The 13,704-nt window shown below is 44.8% G+C and overlaps 1 protein-coding gene across 2 annotated transcripts in view; it reads right to left on the bottom strand.

The window, feature by feature from the left end:
- Positions 1 to 12,939, bottom strand: part of PPARGC1A (PPARG coactivator 1 alpha) — a 652,154-nt gene extending 639,215 nt beyond the window's left edge. Inside the window, exon 1 of one of the 2 annotated variants that reach the window (XM_081924454.1) lies at positions 12,611 to 12,939. In XM_081924454.1, the coding sequence (XP_081780580.1) occupies positions 12,611 to 12,742 (132 nt within the window). In that variant the 5' untranslated portion in view covers positions 12,743 to 12,939. The remainder of the gene's footprint in view (positions 1 to 12,610) is intronic. The other variant, XM_081924456.1, reaches the window with a different exon arrangement.
- Positions 12,940 to 13,704: the final 765 nt, after the last annotated feature.

Raw genomic sequence — 13,704 nt, 5'->3', positions numbered from 1 at the left:
CTTAATATCTTCCATGCCCATCAGTTAGGGCTTAACTAGAGGCAGAGCTTATCAGGACTAAATTCCAGAAGTTTCCTCTAATGCTAAGGGGCCAGCCCTGCTGCTACGCAGCGAAGCCATTAAGGCTGTGCTTCTGAAGTTGTGCAGAGCTGTTTTGTTGATCTCATCACCTGGACCACACTCAGATGGAGATAAAGACATCCTGAAATTCTGAACATCTTCCTGCATATTCATTAGTAAAGTATACCACCGTCAATATTTAAAGCTTTTTGTCTTTCTCCTCCTCTACTTTTAGTAATAATAATAATAATAATAATTTATTATTTATACCCCGCCCATCTGGCTGAGTTTCCCCAGGCACTCTGGACGGCTCCCAATCAAGTATTAAAAACAATACAGCGTTAAATATTAAAAACTTCCCTTCAGATGTCTTTTAAAAATAGGATAGCTACTTATTTCCTTCACATCTGAAGGAAGGGTGTTCCAAAGGGTGGGTGCCACTACCAAGAAGGCCCTCTGTCTGGTTCCATGTAACCTCACTTCTCGCAATGAGGGAACCGCCAGAAGGCCCTCGGCGCTGGATCTCGGTGTCCGGGCTAAACGATGGGGGTGGAGACGCTCCTTCAGGTATACTGGACCAAGGCCATTCAGGGCTTTAAAGGTCAGCACCAACACTTTGCATTGTGCTTGGAAACGTACTGGGAGCCAATGCAGATGTCTCAGAACCGGTGTTATGTGGTCCCGGCGGCTACTCCCAGTCACCAGTCTAGCTGCCGCATTCTGGATTAATTGCAGTTTCCGGATCACCTTCAAAGGTAGCCCCACGTAGAGCGTGTTGCAGTAGTCCAAACGGGAGATAACTAGAGCATGCACCACTCTGGCAAGACAGTTTACTTTCTCCTCCTCCTGCCCTATTTATAGGAAAGACTGGCAATACAGTTGATGCTCAGGTTGCGAACGTGATCTGTGTGGGAGGCGCGTACGCAACTTGCAGCATTCACAACATGCAGCGCCGCGTCTGCATAAGCGCGGGTTGCGATTCAGCGCTTCTACTCATAGCGCAACTGCCAAAACCCGGAAGTAACCCGTTCTGGTACTTCCAGGTTTCGGCATATCCGTAACCTGAAAAATGCAACCTGAAGCGTCTGTAACCCGAGGTATGACTGTATATAATACGGGTTCAATCCAGCCCAGGGGTAGAGAACCTAAGGCCCAGGGGCTGGATGCGGCCCAATCGCCTTCTCAATCCAGCCTGCAGACAGTCCGGGAATCAGCATGTTTTTACACAAGTAGAATGTGTCCTTTTATTTGAAATGCATCTCTGGGTTATTTGTGGGGCCTGTCTGGTGTTTTTACATGAGTAGAATGCGTCCTTTTATTTAAAATGCATCTCTGGGTTACGGTGGTACCTCTGGTTACGTACTTCATTTGTTCTGGAGGTCCGTTCTTAACCTGAAACTGTTCTTAACCTGAAGCACCACTTTAGCTAATGGGGCCTCCTGCTGCTGCTGCACGATTTCTGTTCTCATCCTGAAGCAAAGTTCTTAACCAGAGGTAATATTTCTGGGTTTGCGGAGTCTGTAACCTGAAGCGTATGTAACCCTGTACCACTGTATTTGTGGGGCATAGGAATTCGTTCATATTTTTTTTCCAAAATAAAGTCTGTCCCACAACATGGTCTGAGGGAAGGTGGACTATATGAAAAAGGTTGCTGACCCCTGATCGACCCAAATGTGGGCACACTGTCTGTATGGAGTTTCTCCATGGTCAACACAACTCTGGAACATGAGTTATTTGAAAAATACACAGAGGGCTGAATGATATGGGAGGCATGGACAGATCACTAAAAGAAACTACACGGTTATGCAAACTTTCATTTGTACAGTGCCATAAATCTGCATAATTGATGCTATTAACAGTTTTCATTCAAAAACATCAGCTAATCAAGGCTAATAAGAGGATGCTCAAAGTAGCAGCTAATCCTACCATCCAAGTGTTCAAAATTCTCCTACTCCCCAAGCAAGCATAACAGAGACTTAATTCTTTACAACTGCATATTAAGGTTAGTGACCTTACACCCACCTATGTTTCTGTTTTATTTATTGCAAATGCCTAAATGTTATACTTGCCCATAAATCTAATTAACATGCTCAAGATGAACTGCGGCCTTCTGAGATATTCTTTACCATAACAGAACAAGCCAACAGAATGATCCCCACTGTTTAGAGCGAACTGTTTCAACTGGACACACATCTCATGAATCATTAGTTTTTTCTAATAACGATTCTTAGGGCAAATTCTCCTCTGTGCCCCTTTATTTTAAAAGGGCCATGCATTTAAATAAATATAAATTCAAATTAATTCAACCTGGAGGTAACTAATGCAAATCTTCTATGTTTCATTTCTTTATATCAGGGGGAGGATTCCAGACTCCTGTGAACAATTTTAGAAGTGTCAACAGAATTCAATAAATGTTGTTTTTAAAAAATCTAATTATTTGTCACAATACAACCACTATCACTGCCACTTTTCTGTGTGGAGGTTTGTAAACTGCTTCCATCTGAGAAGTAATTGATTCCATTTTTATCGCTTGTACCAGTTTATGTGGCTGTTCTCTTCCAGCAAGATGATAACATCTATTTGCAGCAAATTATACATTATAATTCCTCATTCAAAAGCTGTAATGGAAAACAAAAATGCTAATTTATGCTGTAAACGGAAGTAGAGAATCATAATCATTCATTGTTAACATTAAGGACTAAAACTGCTCTTGCAAATAAATAATAAAATAGATTAAATAAGGGGGAAGAGAGAGCAAAAGCATGAGACAAGAGTTATCTGAGAAGTGAGGAAATAAACTGGTTTTTCATGAAGCCGAGAAACAGAGAGAGATGGAAGAAAAGTTGTTAAGAGTAAAGTACGTAAGACTTTTCTATTATTTGTGCTCCCATGGATATTTCAAACATGCAATGAATAAAAACATACAAATTCCAGTTTCTCAATTGAAAATGGAAATGGGACATGGTTTCCTAAGGTGCTTAGAATTCTCAGCCCTAAATAGTGAATTTCATATGAGGGTGCAAGGGGCCAAGGGGCCTCCAATTTATAAAATACAGTGACTCTCTGTAAACCAGAGTTTACAGGTCATTCGCTCTCATTTCCTATTATTAAAGGTAAAGGGACCCCGACCATTAGGTCCAGTCGCGGACGACTCTGGGGTTGCGGCACTCATCTCACCGGGAGCCGGCGTACAGCTTCCGGGTCATGTGGCTAGCATGACTAAGCCGCTTCTGGCGAACCAGAGCAGCGCACGGAAACACCGTTTACCTTCCCGCCGGAGCGGTACCTATTTATCTACTTGCGCTTGACGTGCTTTCGAACTGCTAGGTTGGCAGGAGCAGGGATCGAGCAACGGGAGCTCACCCCGTTGTGGGGATTCGAACCGCCGACCTTCTGATCAGCAAGTCCTAGGCTCTGTGGTTTAGACCACAGCACCACCCGCTTCCCTCTAATTAACCACAGTTGTATGTTAACATGTGCACTAATACAAACTATACTGTACATAAACCAGGTTGCCTCAGACCCACTTCAAACTATTATTTTCCCTGATGTGTGAGGCAGTCATGGTCTACATATATCTCTGTATTTACACAGAATAAACATACACTTAAACCTCAGAAGTATTTGGGGAACCATTTAATAAATGCTTACAACAATACAGTATTCTTATTTGTGTGGGGGCCAGTCCTGGCATCCAGAGCCAAATTAAAGCAATCCTCAGTCCTAAGTATATTAATAAATAGAGTCAGGTATCATCTCTCTCACACACCCAATCAAGGCCCCCAAGAGCCAGTTGGGCTACAGGTGTTATGGGCCCACAGTTAGCAGGGTGCCCAGACACCTAGCTTTTGTTAAGCAACAACAACAAAGTAAGTTGATCAGATTCCTATAAAGGGAATTAAAGACCAAAACAAGCAAGAAAGCTTGAAGGTTATGCAAAGCAATGGCTGAGAAAGTGCACCCTGTTACACAGTGAGAATATATGGAAACCTTGTACGCCATGGCTGAGTCATGATATTCCAGACTAAAGTACATTCATTATAGTTTGCACTATATAGTAGCTCTTATTATTCAGATGGCAATACAATGGTACCTCTGCCCTGTCCAGCGTCCATTTCGGCTGACGTCCGCGGCAAACCCAGAAGTACCAGAACGGGTTACTTCCAGGTTTGCTGCCTGCGCAGGCGCAGAAGCGCTAAATCATGCTTCGCACATGCGCAGAGGCACAAACCATTCCGCGCACGTGCGCAAAGCGGCGCTTTGTCGAGCATCCTTTTCATCGAGTGTCCGGGGCTCCGGAACAGATCCCAGACTCAAAACAAGCTACCACTGTAATTGAAAAAAATTATACTCGGTCAGTGTTTTTTTTTCTTCTAAAAATGTTTAGGGGTACTCTCATTTTCCTACTCATATTGAAATACTGCCCCTCAATGAGGTCAAACTTAGATTCACAAAACGTTTAGGGGTATGCGTCCCCCGAGAAAGAAAGCACTGCACTCAGTTATCAGAAGGAGGGATGTACCAATTCAAGCTTGTTAGCAAATAGTTTGCAAGGTTACCTTAAAAGATTGGTAGGGGTATAAACATAATTTAGCACCAAATATTAATTAAAATGTATGACGAATGGGTGCCTAAAATACTGTTCTCGATCTCTCTTGCTGCAATACTGAAAGCCAATAATATCATCCCATTATACACAGCAGAAGAATCATAGATCATGGTACCACAGTTTTGAATGTAAACCATGGATAATATTCAGAAGATTGACGTCTATTTCTTATAAACTGCGCATAGAAACATAACTTTCTGTTCACCCTCAGCCACTTGATAGTAAATGTTTCAAATCTAAAGATCACGCTACAGTAAAACCAAAGTGGTTTTGGGGGAAAACACAGTATTCTCAATGGGCAACTGTTTCCATTGAAGAAATCACTCCTCATATACATTTTGTATTTTCATAAGAATCTTTCCAAGTGATAATCAACACAGAGACTTAGGCAGCAAAAGAAGTTCTGCAACCTGTTAATTTTGCGGTAAACAAGTTACATTTAAAAAGAGACATAACATTGAAACCTTTGGAGTATAATGACTGTGGTCCAAAACTAAAAAATCCTCTCTCAGTTGACCAAAAACAAATCATTCTGCCACAATGTAGTAAATCACTCCACTGCTGCCCTTTATATTTAATACCTTTCAGCGGTACACATTTATCTCTACACTAGCATAGTCTACTCATTGATTTCCTATGGTCACGCTGGAAGAAGGTTCTGCTTCCCTGATGATGAGTACAAAGGGTGGATGACCCCATTCTCATTGCAATGCAAACCCTGCACTTTTACATTTCTGCTAACCCACCTTAACCTTTGGACCAGTTAAGAAATAACTCTGCCCTCTCCATTTAGTTACATAACTGTTACTACTAACACATCTTCCTTCTCATGCATGTAAAATTCTGGATTCCAGCCTGCATAAAATAATGAAAACCTTTTTAGACCATCATATTTCAACTCATAATTTCTACTTATGTACAAAAAGGAGTAAGCCTCACTGAAATTCTATTGCCTTGCAGGCCTTTTTCACCTGGTTTGGGAGAGTGAGGCCTGACTGACTCCAGCTACAAAAACTGAGGTTGCTGAACAGACTCCATCTGGGGAAGTGTTATTGTTGCTGCTGCTGCCCCCTTTTGTATCTTTATTTTAGATCTTCTTGTCCTTTGTGTGGAAATTGTTCTGTTTGGTTGTGTATTTCTTAATGTTTTATATACTGTTTATGACTTCACTTATTATGTTGTGGTTATGCTTTCTTCATGTTGTAAGCCTCCTTGAGATGGTTTGAACTGTGGAAAAGTGGCAAACAAATAAATTTATGTATGTATGTATTCCAGAATGCATTCATCTACTGGTGGGAAGAGAGGTGCTACTTTTTAATTTAGTAAACTGAATTACTGTGAATTAGCATTGTATTCTTACACAGCACTACCTTTCCAAGGTTTCCTCTGGAGCATGGATACATCATCTACACTTAAGTTTAAAGGTGCATATCCTGTTCTAGATGTGAATTGTTTTATTGAAATGAACAACCCACACAGACCTGTAAATAGTAGTTTGCCTGATTGCCTAGGGCAACAAAAAATCACCTCCAAGCTCCCAGACATGCAAGCTTCATTTCAGGCTATTGGAACAAGACATTTATGCTCTCTGGTAAACTTTAGTGGATCTATTCTCAAGGGACACGGGTGGCACTGTGGGTTAAACCACAGAGCCTAGGACTTGCCGATCAGAAGGTTGGCGGTTCAAATCCCCATGACAGGGTGAGCTCCCATTGCCCGGTCCCTGCTCCTGCCCACCTAGCAGTTCCAAAGCACGTCAAAGTGCAAATAGATAAATAGGTACCACACCGGCGGGAAGGTAAATGGCGTTTCCGTGCGCTGCTCTGCTTCTGATAAAGACCAGAAATCAGGGAAGAAAACCCCTTTGCACTACATTTCTTTTCATGGGGCAATGCTAAGGGCAAAAGACTGACCCAGTTCCCTACCTGTGAGAGCGCTGGGATGAAAGAGCTGCTATTTAGCACTGCACAGTATCTACACAAGATATTATATACCAAAGCCCCAGATGAACTGGGGGTGGGGGGTGGGACAGCGCTCTGGTTTGGGAATCCTGACCTGGGCAACCACTCCTGACTATCATTTTAACGCTAAATGGATCTCAAACAATCGATGGCAGGACCCTTGTCAATTCCAGTTCAGTGACTTATAGGATTCCCTTGCTGTGTGGCAGTGTTACTTGAACTGAGGAAAGTTTATTTATTCATAACATTTATGCACTGTTTGCTTGTTTAAGAAAACCAAAGCAGTTTACAAAAGATACAACAGTAAAATCAAGAAAAATTCACAACCATCCTTTAAAACATACAAAAGTTAAAATGTTACAATGCGGTGCTAATAAGGTACCTCGGGTTAAGTACAGTACTTACCCCGGTAATTCGTTCCGGAGGTCCGTACTTAACCTGAAACTGTTCTTAACCTGAAGCGCCACTTTAGCTAATGGGGCCTCCTGCCACCGCCACGCCACCAGAGCCTAATTTCTGTTCTTATCCTGAAGCAAAGTTCTTAACCTGAATCACTATTTCTAGGTTAGCGGAGTGTGTAACCTGAAGCGTATGTGTTAAGTTGTGGGTGAACATATCAGACGACACAGCGATTCTTCAAACAGCTCTTGTTTATTCACAGGCCAGGACAAAACTGAACTGAAGGGTTCAGCCAGCCTGCTTATATAGAGCTCCAATACAAAGCAACCGTAACAATTTTCTAAAACTATCCAATCACTGAACGTCACTTTCAATCCCTTATTTGCATAACTATCTACAGTATCCCCCTGCTGGCCCAGGGTGAGAACTTCAGTACATAACAGTATGTAACCTGAAGCGTATGTAACCCGAGGTACCACTGTAAAGCCAAGGTTGCAGGTTCGATTCTCATAGGAGACAGCTACAATTCTCTGATTCAATTAAAACAGATTAACATTATCTCAACTTTCTAAGCATCTGAGCAGCCTTGTCTAAACAAGAATGCTTTCAGCAGGCCCCAAGAAGAGTACAGTGAAGTTTCAGTGCTGCCACACTAATCGATCAAGTTCTTACAGACAGATGGTGGTGCAGATATTATGTGGGATCTGTAGTACCGCCAATTCTGCTGATCAAAATGGCTGACTGGGCACATGACATGCGGGGCAAGCCCACCACATGGTCTGAGGGACGGTCGACCGGCCCACGGCTAGAAAAGGTTGCTGACCCCTGGTCATGTTATTAGCACAGGCCAAACAGCCACCCTTTTCATTTTTGAAAAGAAAAGAAAAAAAAGAATCTGCACATTTATTCCAGAAGTATCATTCTGTACATTAAGACCCACAGCCCATGGGTGGGAATGCAATTAATCATCCCATCCCTGCTTTTGCTGATACAATCAACAGTCCCCCATTACATATGCCTTAAAGCAAAAAAATACCAGCAAGAAAATAGATCACAACACTGTACTACACTACAGGGCTGATGTAAACAACTCTTTTGACTCCCCAGCAAAACGAGCCACTTCACAGAACTGTTTAAATCACAACATTCTTCCCACTGCAGTATGCATATACTAATAATGGAGTTATTTCCCTTTGCAAATGAAAAAGTAGAAGGGCAATTTTTTTAAAGGTTTACAAACTCTCAAAAACTAACATTTCTGCATAAAATTAAATGTGGATTACAAAGAGCTGCCTTTGGCTTTGGGGTGGGTATGAAACTGCCAAATGATAGCTACACGAAAATCCTGGATTTCTCAGAAAGAATTACCTGAGCAATTGCTTTCCAAAAATACAAAAAAAAAGCTTCAAAATGAACCAGAAGGTCCCTTCTCCCAACAATAGGTGCCAGTGCAATTCTATTTTTTCCTCTATAGCACAGCTTCTGTAAACAGCTGTGACATCACTGAAAGGGAGAAGTCGGCTGATTTCTCACAAACTGATTGGTTAGACTGGTGCCCTGAACATTTTGCTTGGTCTTGCCTGTTCTACAACGGATTGACACTAATAATAATAATAATAATAATAATAATAATAATAGAAAAGAAAAGAAAATTATTCTGAGCTTAGGCTCATGTCCAGCAAGTACACTTATAATCCCCTCACAGTCATCCTGAAAGGCAGGGGTAAAGGTAAAGGGACCCCTGACCATTAGGTCCATCCAGTCATGGCCGATTCTGGGGTTGCGGCGCTCATCTCGCTTTATTGGCCGAGGGAGCCGGCGTACAGCTTCTGGGTCATGTGGCCAGGATGACTAAGCCGCTTCTGGCGAACCAGAGCAGTGCACGGAAACACCGTTTACCTTCCCGCCAGAGCAGTACCTATTTATCTACTTGCAGTTTGACGTGCTTTCGAACTGCTAGGTTGGCAGGAGCAGGGACCGAGCAACGGGAGCTCACCCCGTCGAGGGGATTCGAACCGCCAACCTTCTGATCGGCAAGTCCTAGGCTCTGTGGTTTAACCCACAGCGCCACCCATGTCCCTTGAAAGGCAGGGGTCGGGGACCCTAAAATATCCTCACTGAGTAACTGCAAGTTCTTGTGCATACCCAAAGAAGCACCTTTGATCCTGACTAGGTTGAACAGTTAGTTTTCTTAGTGCTGGGTGTCCAGGGTTTTAATTTGGAACAGCTAGCTTGACACTTGTATTATCAAATGCAATTTCCCAATACAGCTCTTGTGTGACAGTTCTATGCACATTACAAAGAAGACTCTCAGCAAATCATGCTCTACATCTGGATGCTGAAAGATACCAGGAAAGTTTCATGTCACGGAAATGGAAAATAATAACAACAATAAATAAATAAAACATACAGTGTGATAGCAGAAGTTAGAAATCAGAACAATTTACTCTGTGTTGCAGGGCTTCAAAGCTGCACAGTATCTCTCTTCATTCTTTCTACTTGGGAGTTTATACAATGCAAGTGTTGCTTTGTTTATGCACAGTTTTATTACAATATATATCCTGCTATGCCAGGAACAGATTTAGCAAGTCCTTGTTGAACTTCTATTGATATTTACAAAGGATGCTTTTATATGGTATTAGATGTTCACAGAGTGCATCATATTGATCTAGGAATAAAAAGCTGTTTCCCCCCACTATAGCTTGCCTGCCCTTTTTGTGGTATATTGAAATTTGAGGATTTCCTCCCCTACACAAAATTGTACTACTAGACAAGACATTTTTTCCCTGGGTAACTGCTGCTGTTATATTTAGAGAGCAGAGATAATAGCTTGTATACTCTTAGCATCACTTTAAGCAAAAAGTGGTGTCTGACATTTAATTCTAAACCATGTCTGACATTTAGTGCTATATTTCAGCAAGAAAAAAAAATCACTTATAAAAAGTAATTTTGCACCTTTTCACAATTAGTTTCTGATTGCAAATTGCTAGTGAGCATCACTCTGCTATTCTCTACTGGATAAAATAAGGCGACTGACCATATGAGATAATATGATTGTGAAGAACAGAGGACAACTTCCTGCATTATACATATTTAACTGTAGTTTGTATACTACATTTCAAAAGTTTACAGACCTACTAAAATAGATCATCTTCCCAAATTATCTCTCTGATTCTTGCCCAAAATAAAATGCAGCATTAGTCAGATGTTCTATGAAGTGAGCAGCTATAGATTTACCAGCAATTTTTCTACTTCACAGCTGAAAATCCTTTAAAAAGATACACACTAGAGAGGACATAACATTTCACATTTATCCACTTCTGTAAGTTTGGAACTATTTAGGGAAACCATTTTTACCAACACCTTTCCCAGCCTAATGGATTTCTCTGTTTGTACAAACCACAAGTAAGTCTTTCATAAACTACACTGTTGCTGCACAGACATGTTGAGACGTGCTCAGCAAACCATACTGTATTACAGATACAAAGAATAGTGCGCGTGATATGGTAAGCATTTGTATTTGGCAGCTAAATAATGCCAATTTTAGCCCTTTCAACAGGGGCAAACATGAGAAAGCAAAAAGATGGCAGCGTGACCCACAGAATGGATTCCTCCTCCCCCCACCCCTTTCACAGGCAGGGACTATATGGTTCTGCTCACTTGCATGATGCATCCATCTTTGCAAAAGCTAACTTTGTGAAATCAGCTAGCTTTCTGTTCATTTTTAAAATGTTTGCTCTGAATGCCAGGCCAGTGGAAATAGAAGGTAAAACACATCAGAAATAGCGATTCCCATCCCTATCTAGCAACCCTTCCTTTTCCCCCAGTGTGGACTTGTACAGTCATCCATCACGCTGACCTGACACCAGGTGCCTTCCTCATTGGGTGCTGATAAATATTTCCTCCCACCCAGAGACACACTAAAGAGTTCGATACTTATTCCGCTGCTTACTGGGAAACACAACACAGTTGTCAGGGCTCCAAAAGCCCCCATCAATAATAATACTCTGTGCCCCTGAGCTCCCTTTTCCTTCTCCCTCTCTCCCTCTCTCTTTCTCTTAATGTCTAAAGCTCTCAGACTGGCTGCTGAAGAAGGAGCCTTCCGTATTAACAACTCCTGGAGGCAGAGAGAGAGAGAGAGAGAGAGAGAGAGAGAGAGAAATGTGCAGTCTCTTGATCCTGTGCTGCGAAATGTAACCTTAAACTGGCAACTGCTAGTTTGGGGATTTTAGTTTCCTGGAAACCAGGGCTGCGAGCTGCACGTTTTTCCATGAGCTAAGCAACACTTCTGCCCCCAGTAGAGAAGGAAAGGGAGCGCACAAGCCTAGCCCGGTCACCATCACCACCACCACCTGACAGGCGGGCACATTGCCAAAGAGATTCCACCCTGCTCCATCCTTTCCACCAGGCTAGGGAAGGAAAAGGGGAAGGAGGAGTTGTCTGTCTGCCGTTCCCTCTCTGATATTGCTTTGTCGCCTCTGCCTGCTGGGGCATCTCACTTTCTCCAGAAGCCTCTCCCTCTATCAAGTCAACTTTTCTCCCACCAGACAAACCTCCACAACCCAAAAAAAAACCCAGAGCTCACTTGCAAGATAGTTTCTGACATGACTCGGTGGCCCAAAGACTTTCACCGAACAAGCAGTAGGGGCAGCAAAAGCCCACCACATCAGCTAATTCCAGAGACGCTGGAGGAGCTCTTTTACCAATATTCAAGATTTCCCACAGAAATGATCCTATTATTACTATTCCCTCCTCTACAACGCTGTGTTGTTGTTTTTAAAGGGCTCTCTGTGGGCTTCAGGAACCAGAGTAGGGATAAGAAGAAACTGGAAAGGGCTTTGTTTGGCTGCAAGCTCTGCATTGCACAGTCATCAAAGTTAAGTGTGAGGGTTGGGGAAGGGAGATGGGGGAAGAGAGAGACGGGAATGGGGATGATTTTGATATCAGAGTGCGGCCCAGCCTTCCTATGTGGACGTGGTGGGCATCTTCAGCCATCCTAGGGAAGTTGCAGGAGAGAAAGCACTGGAAGCCGAAATTGATGAAGGAAACTGAGGAAGGGGGCACGTTTGTTTTTTTCCTTGGAGGAAAGGGCAGAATAAAGTGTCGAGGAGCAAATTCACCTGGCCACTCTGAAGGGGAAGGACTCGCCCAGAGAGAGAGAGAGAGAGAGAGAGAGAGAGAGAGAGAGAGAGAGAGAGAGAGAGAGAGAGATTTGGGGAAGGTTCTGCTCGAGTTCCCCTGGTCTGCTCTGGAGTTCTTTCTGGGGAACGCACATTTACCCCAGGAAAGGGCGCGCGCTCTCCCTCTCTGGCGCACCTCGGAGGATAAAAGGGGGCGTGAAACCGCCCCCCCCCAATATCTCCCGTGCCCCCCTTTGGAAACGCGCACGAAACTGCCCACCCAAAGGAAAAGAAGCCGAGCCGAGCTTGCCCGAGAGCGAGACCAACAGGCGTCGAGTCGAGGCGCAACACGGGCATTATTTCCCCCACCCCTTCCCACGCCGCCCTCCGACCCCAGGAGGAGAGCGCTTCCCTCTCTCTCCCCCCCCCCCCAACTACTCCTTCCCTCCCCTTTCTTTTACCTGGTGGCTGAAGGGGGCTTCCCAAGAGGCGGCGAGGTTGCAGAAGGAGGAGCAGGAGGAGGTGGCGGCGGCGGCGCTGGAGGAGGAGGAGAGGGAGAAGGCGGCATCTTCGGAGAGCCCGCAGCCAGCCATGCCTCCCTCTCGCTGCCCACGGTGAGAGAGAGAGAGAGAGAGACGGGGAGATGGAGACGCTCGAGCGGCGCGCGCGGCACTTGGGCAGCAGAGCCTGGGCGAAACTCTTCGGCGTCCTGGAGGCGCAGGGAGAGGCTGGCGAGCGAGCGCAGCGGCAACGGCGGGGCTCTCTCTGGACGCTCTCCTTCTGGTGTGCGGCTCTTTGGAGAGGCGCCGTCAGGAGCCACCGCCGGAATCACGTGGGCGCGCTCCCGCCGCCGCCGCCGCCGCTGCTGGGGACACACAGGCTGCGTGTGACCAACAGCCCGGTGCTGCCAAAGCGACGCCGAGAAGCGCCCCGTGCTCGGGTCCCGCCGTCGCCGCCTTCTTTCCGGGAGAGCGCGATGCGTAAAAAGGAACCGGCTGGCCCCAAATGCGCCAAGGATGCGCGCTTGGACTGGGGAGGGGAGCCCGGTCTGTTCAGGGAAGGAGGGAGGGAGGCGGGCTGGGCGAGGGTCGGGGTGCGCACGAGGGATGGAGAGAGAGAGAGAGAGAGAGACAGAGAGAGAGAGAGGAAGGAAGGAAGGAAACAAGCTCAAGTTGGAGAATCTGCAGATTTTCAGCCCGAGCGCCCGGTGTGTTTTGTTTTTATTTTTCAAACATCAGGTTGCAGCTTGGCGCTGCAGCTGGGAACTTCCGTGCATGTGCAGAGTGCATCTCGCTCTCCCGCGCGAAAGTGCTTGGTCCCGCTTCTTCTTCCCCCGACCACCACCAAATGACTGAGCTCAGAGAGAGAGCCTCTGAGCATGTGCCGAGTTGATTTTGCGCCATCAGGGCAATTGAGGCCACCTGGCTCCACGCGGTTTCCTGAGCATGCACAGGGTGCCAGGAGCGTTCATTCATTCTTTTAGTGGCATAATTTCAGGCAATGGAACAAAAGGGGGGGCATCCATAAAACACTGGGCTTTATTTCACCTGGATCA

This window comes from Podarcis melisellensis (genome assembly GCF_964234715.1).
Source record: "Podarcis melisellensis genome assembly, chromosome: 9".
NCBI lineage: Eukaryota > Metazoa > Chordata > Lepidosauria > Squamata > Lacertidae > Podarcis > Podarcis melisellensis.
Note: the sequence above shows the minus strand (reverse complement) of the source record. Positions and strands in the feature narration are given on the sequence as shown.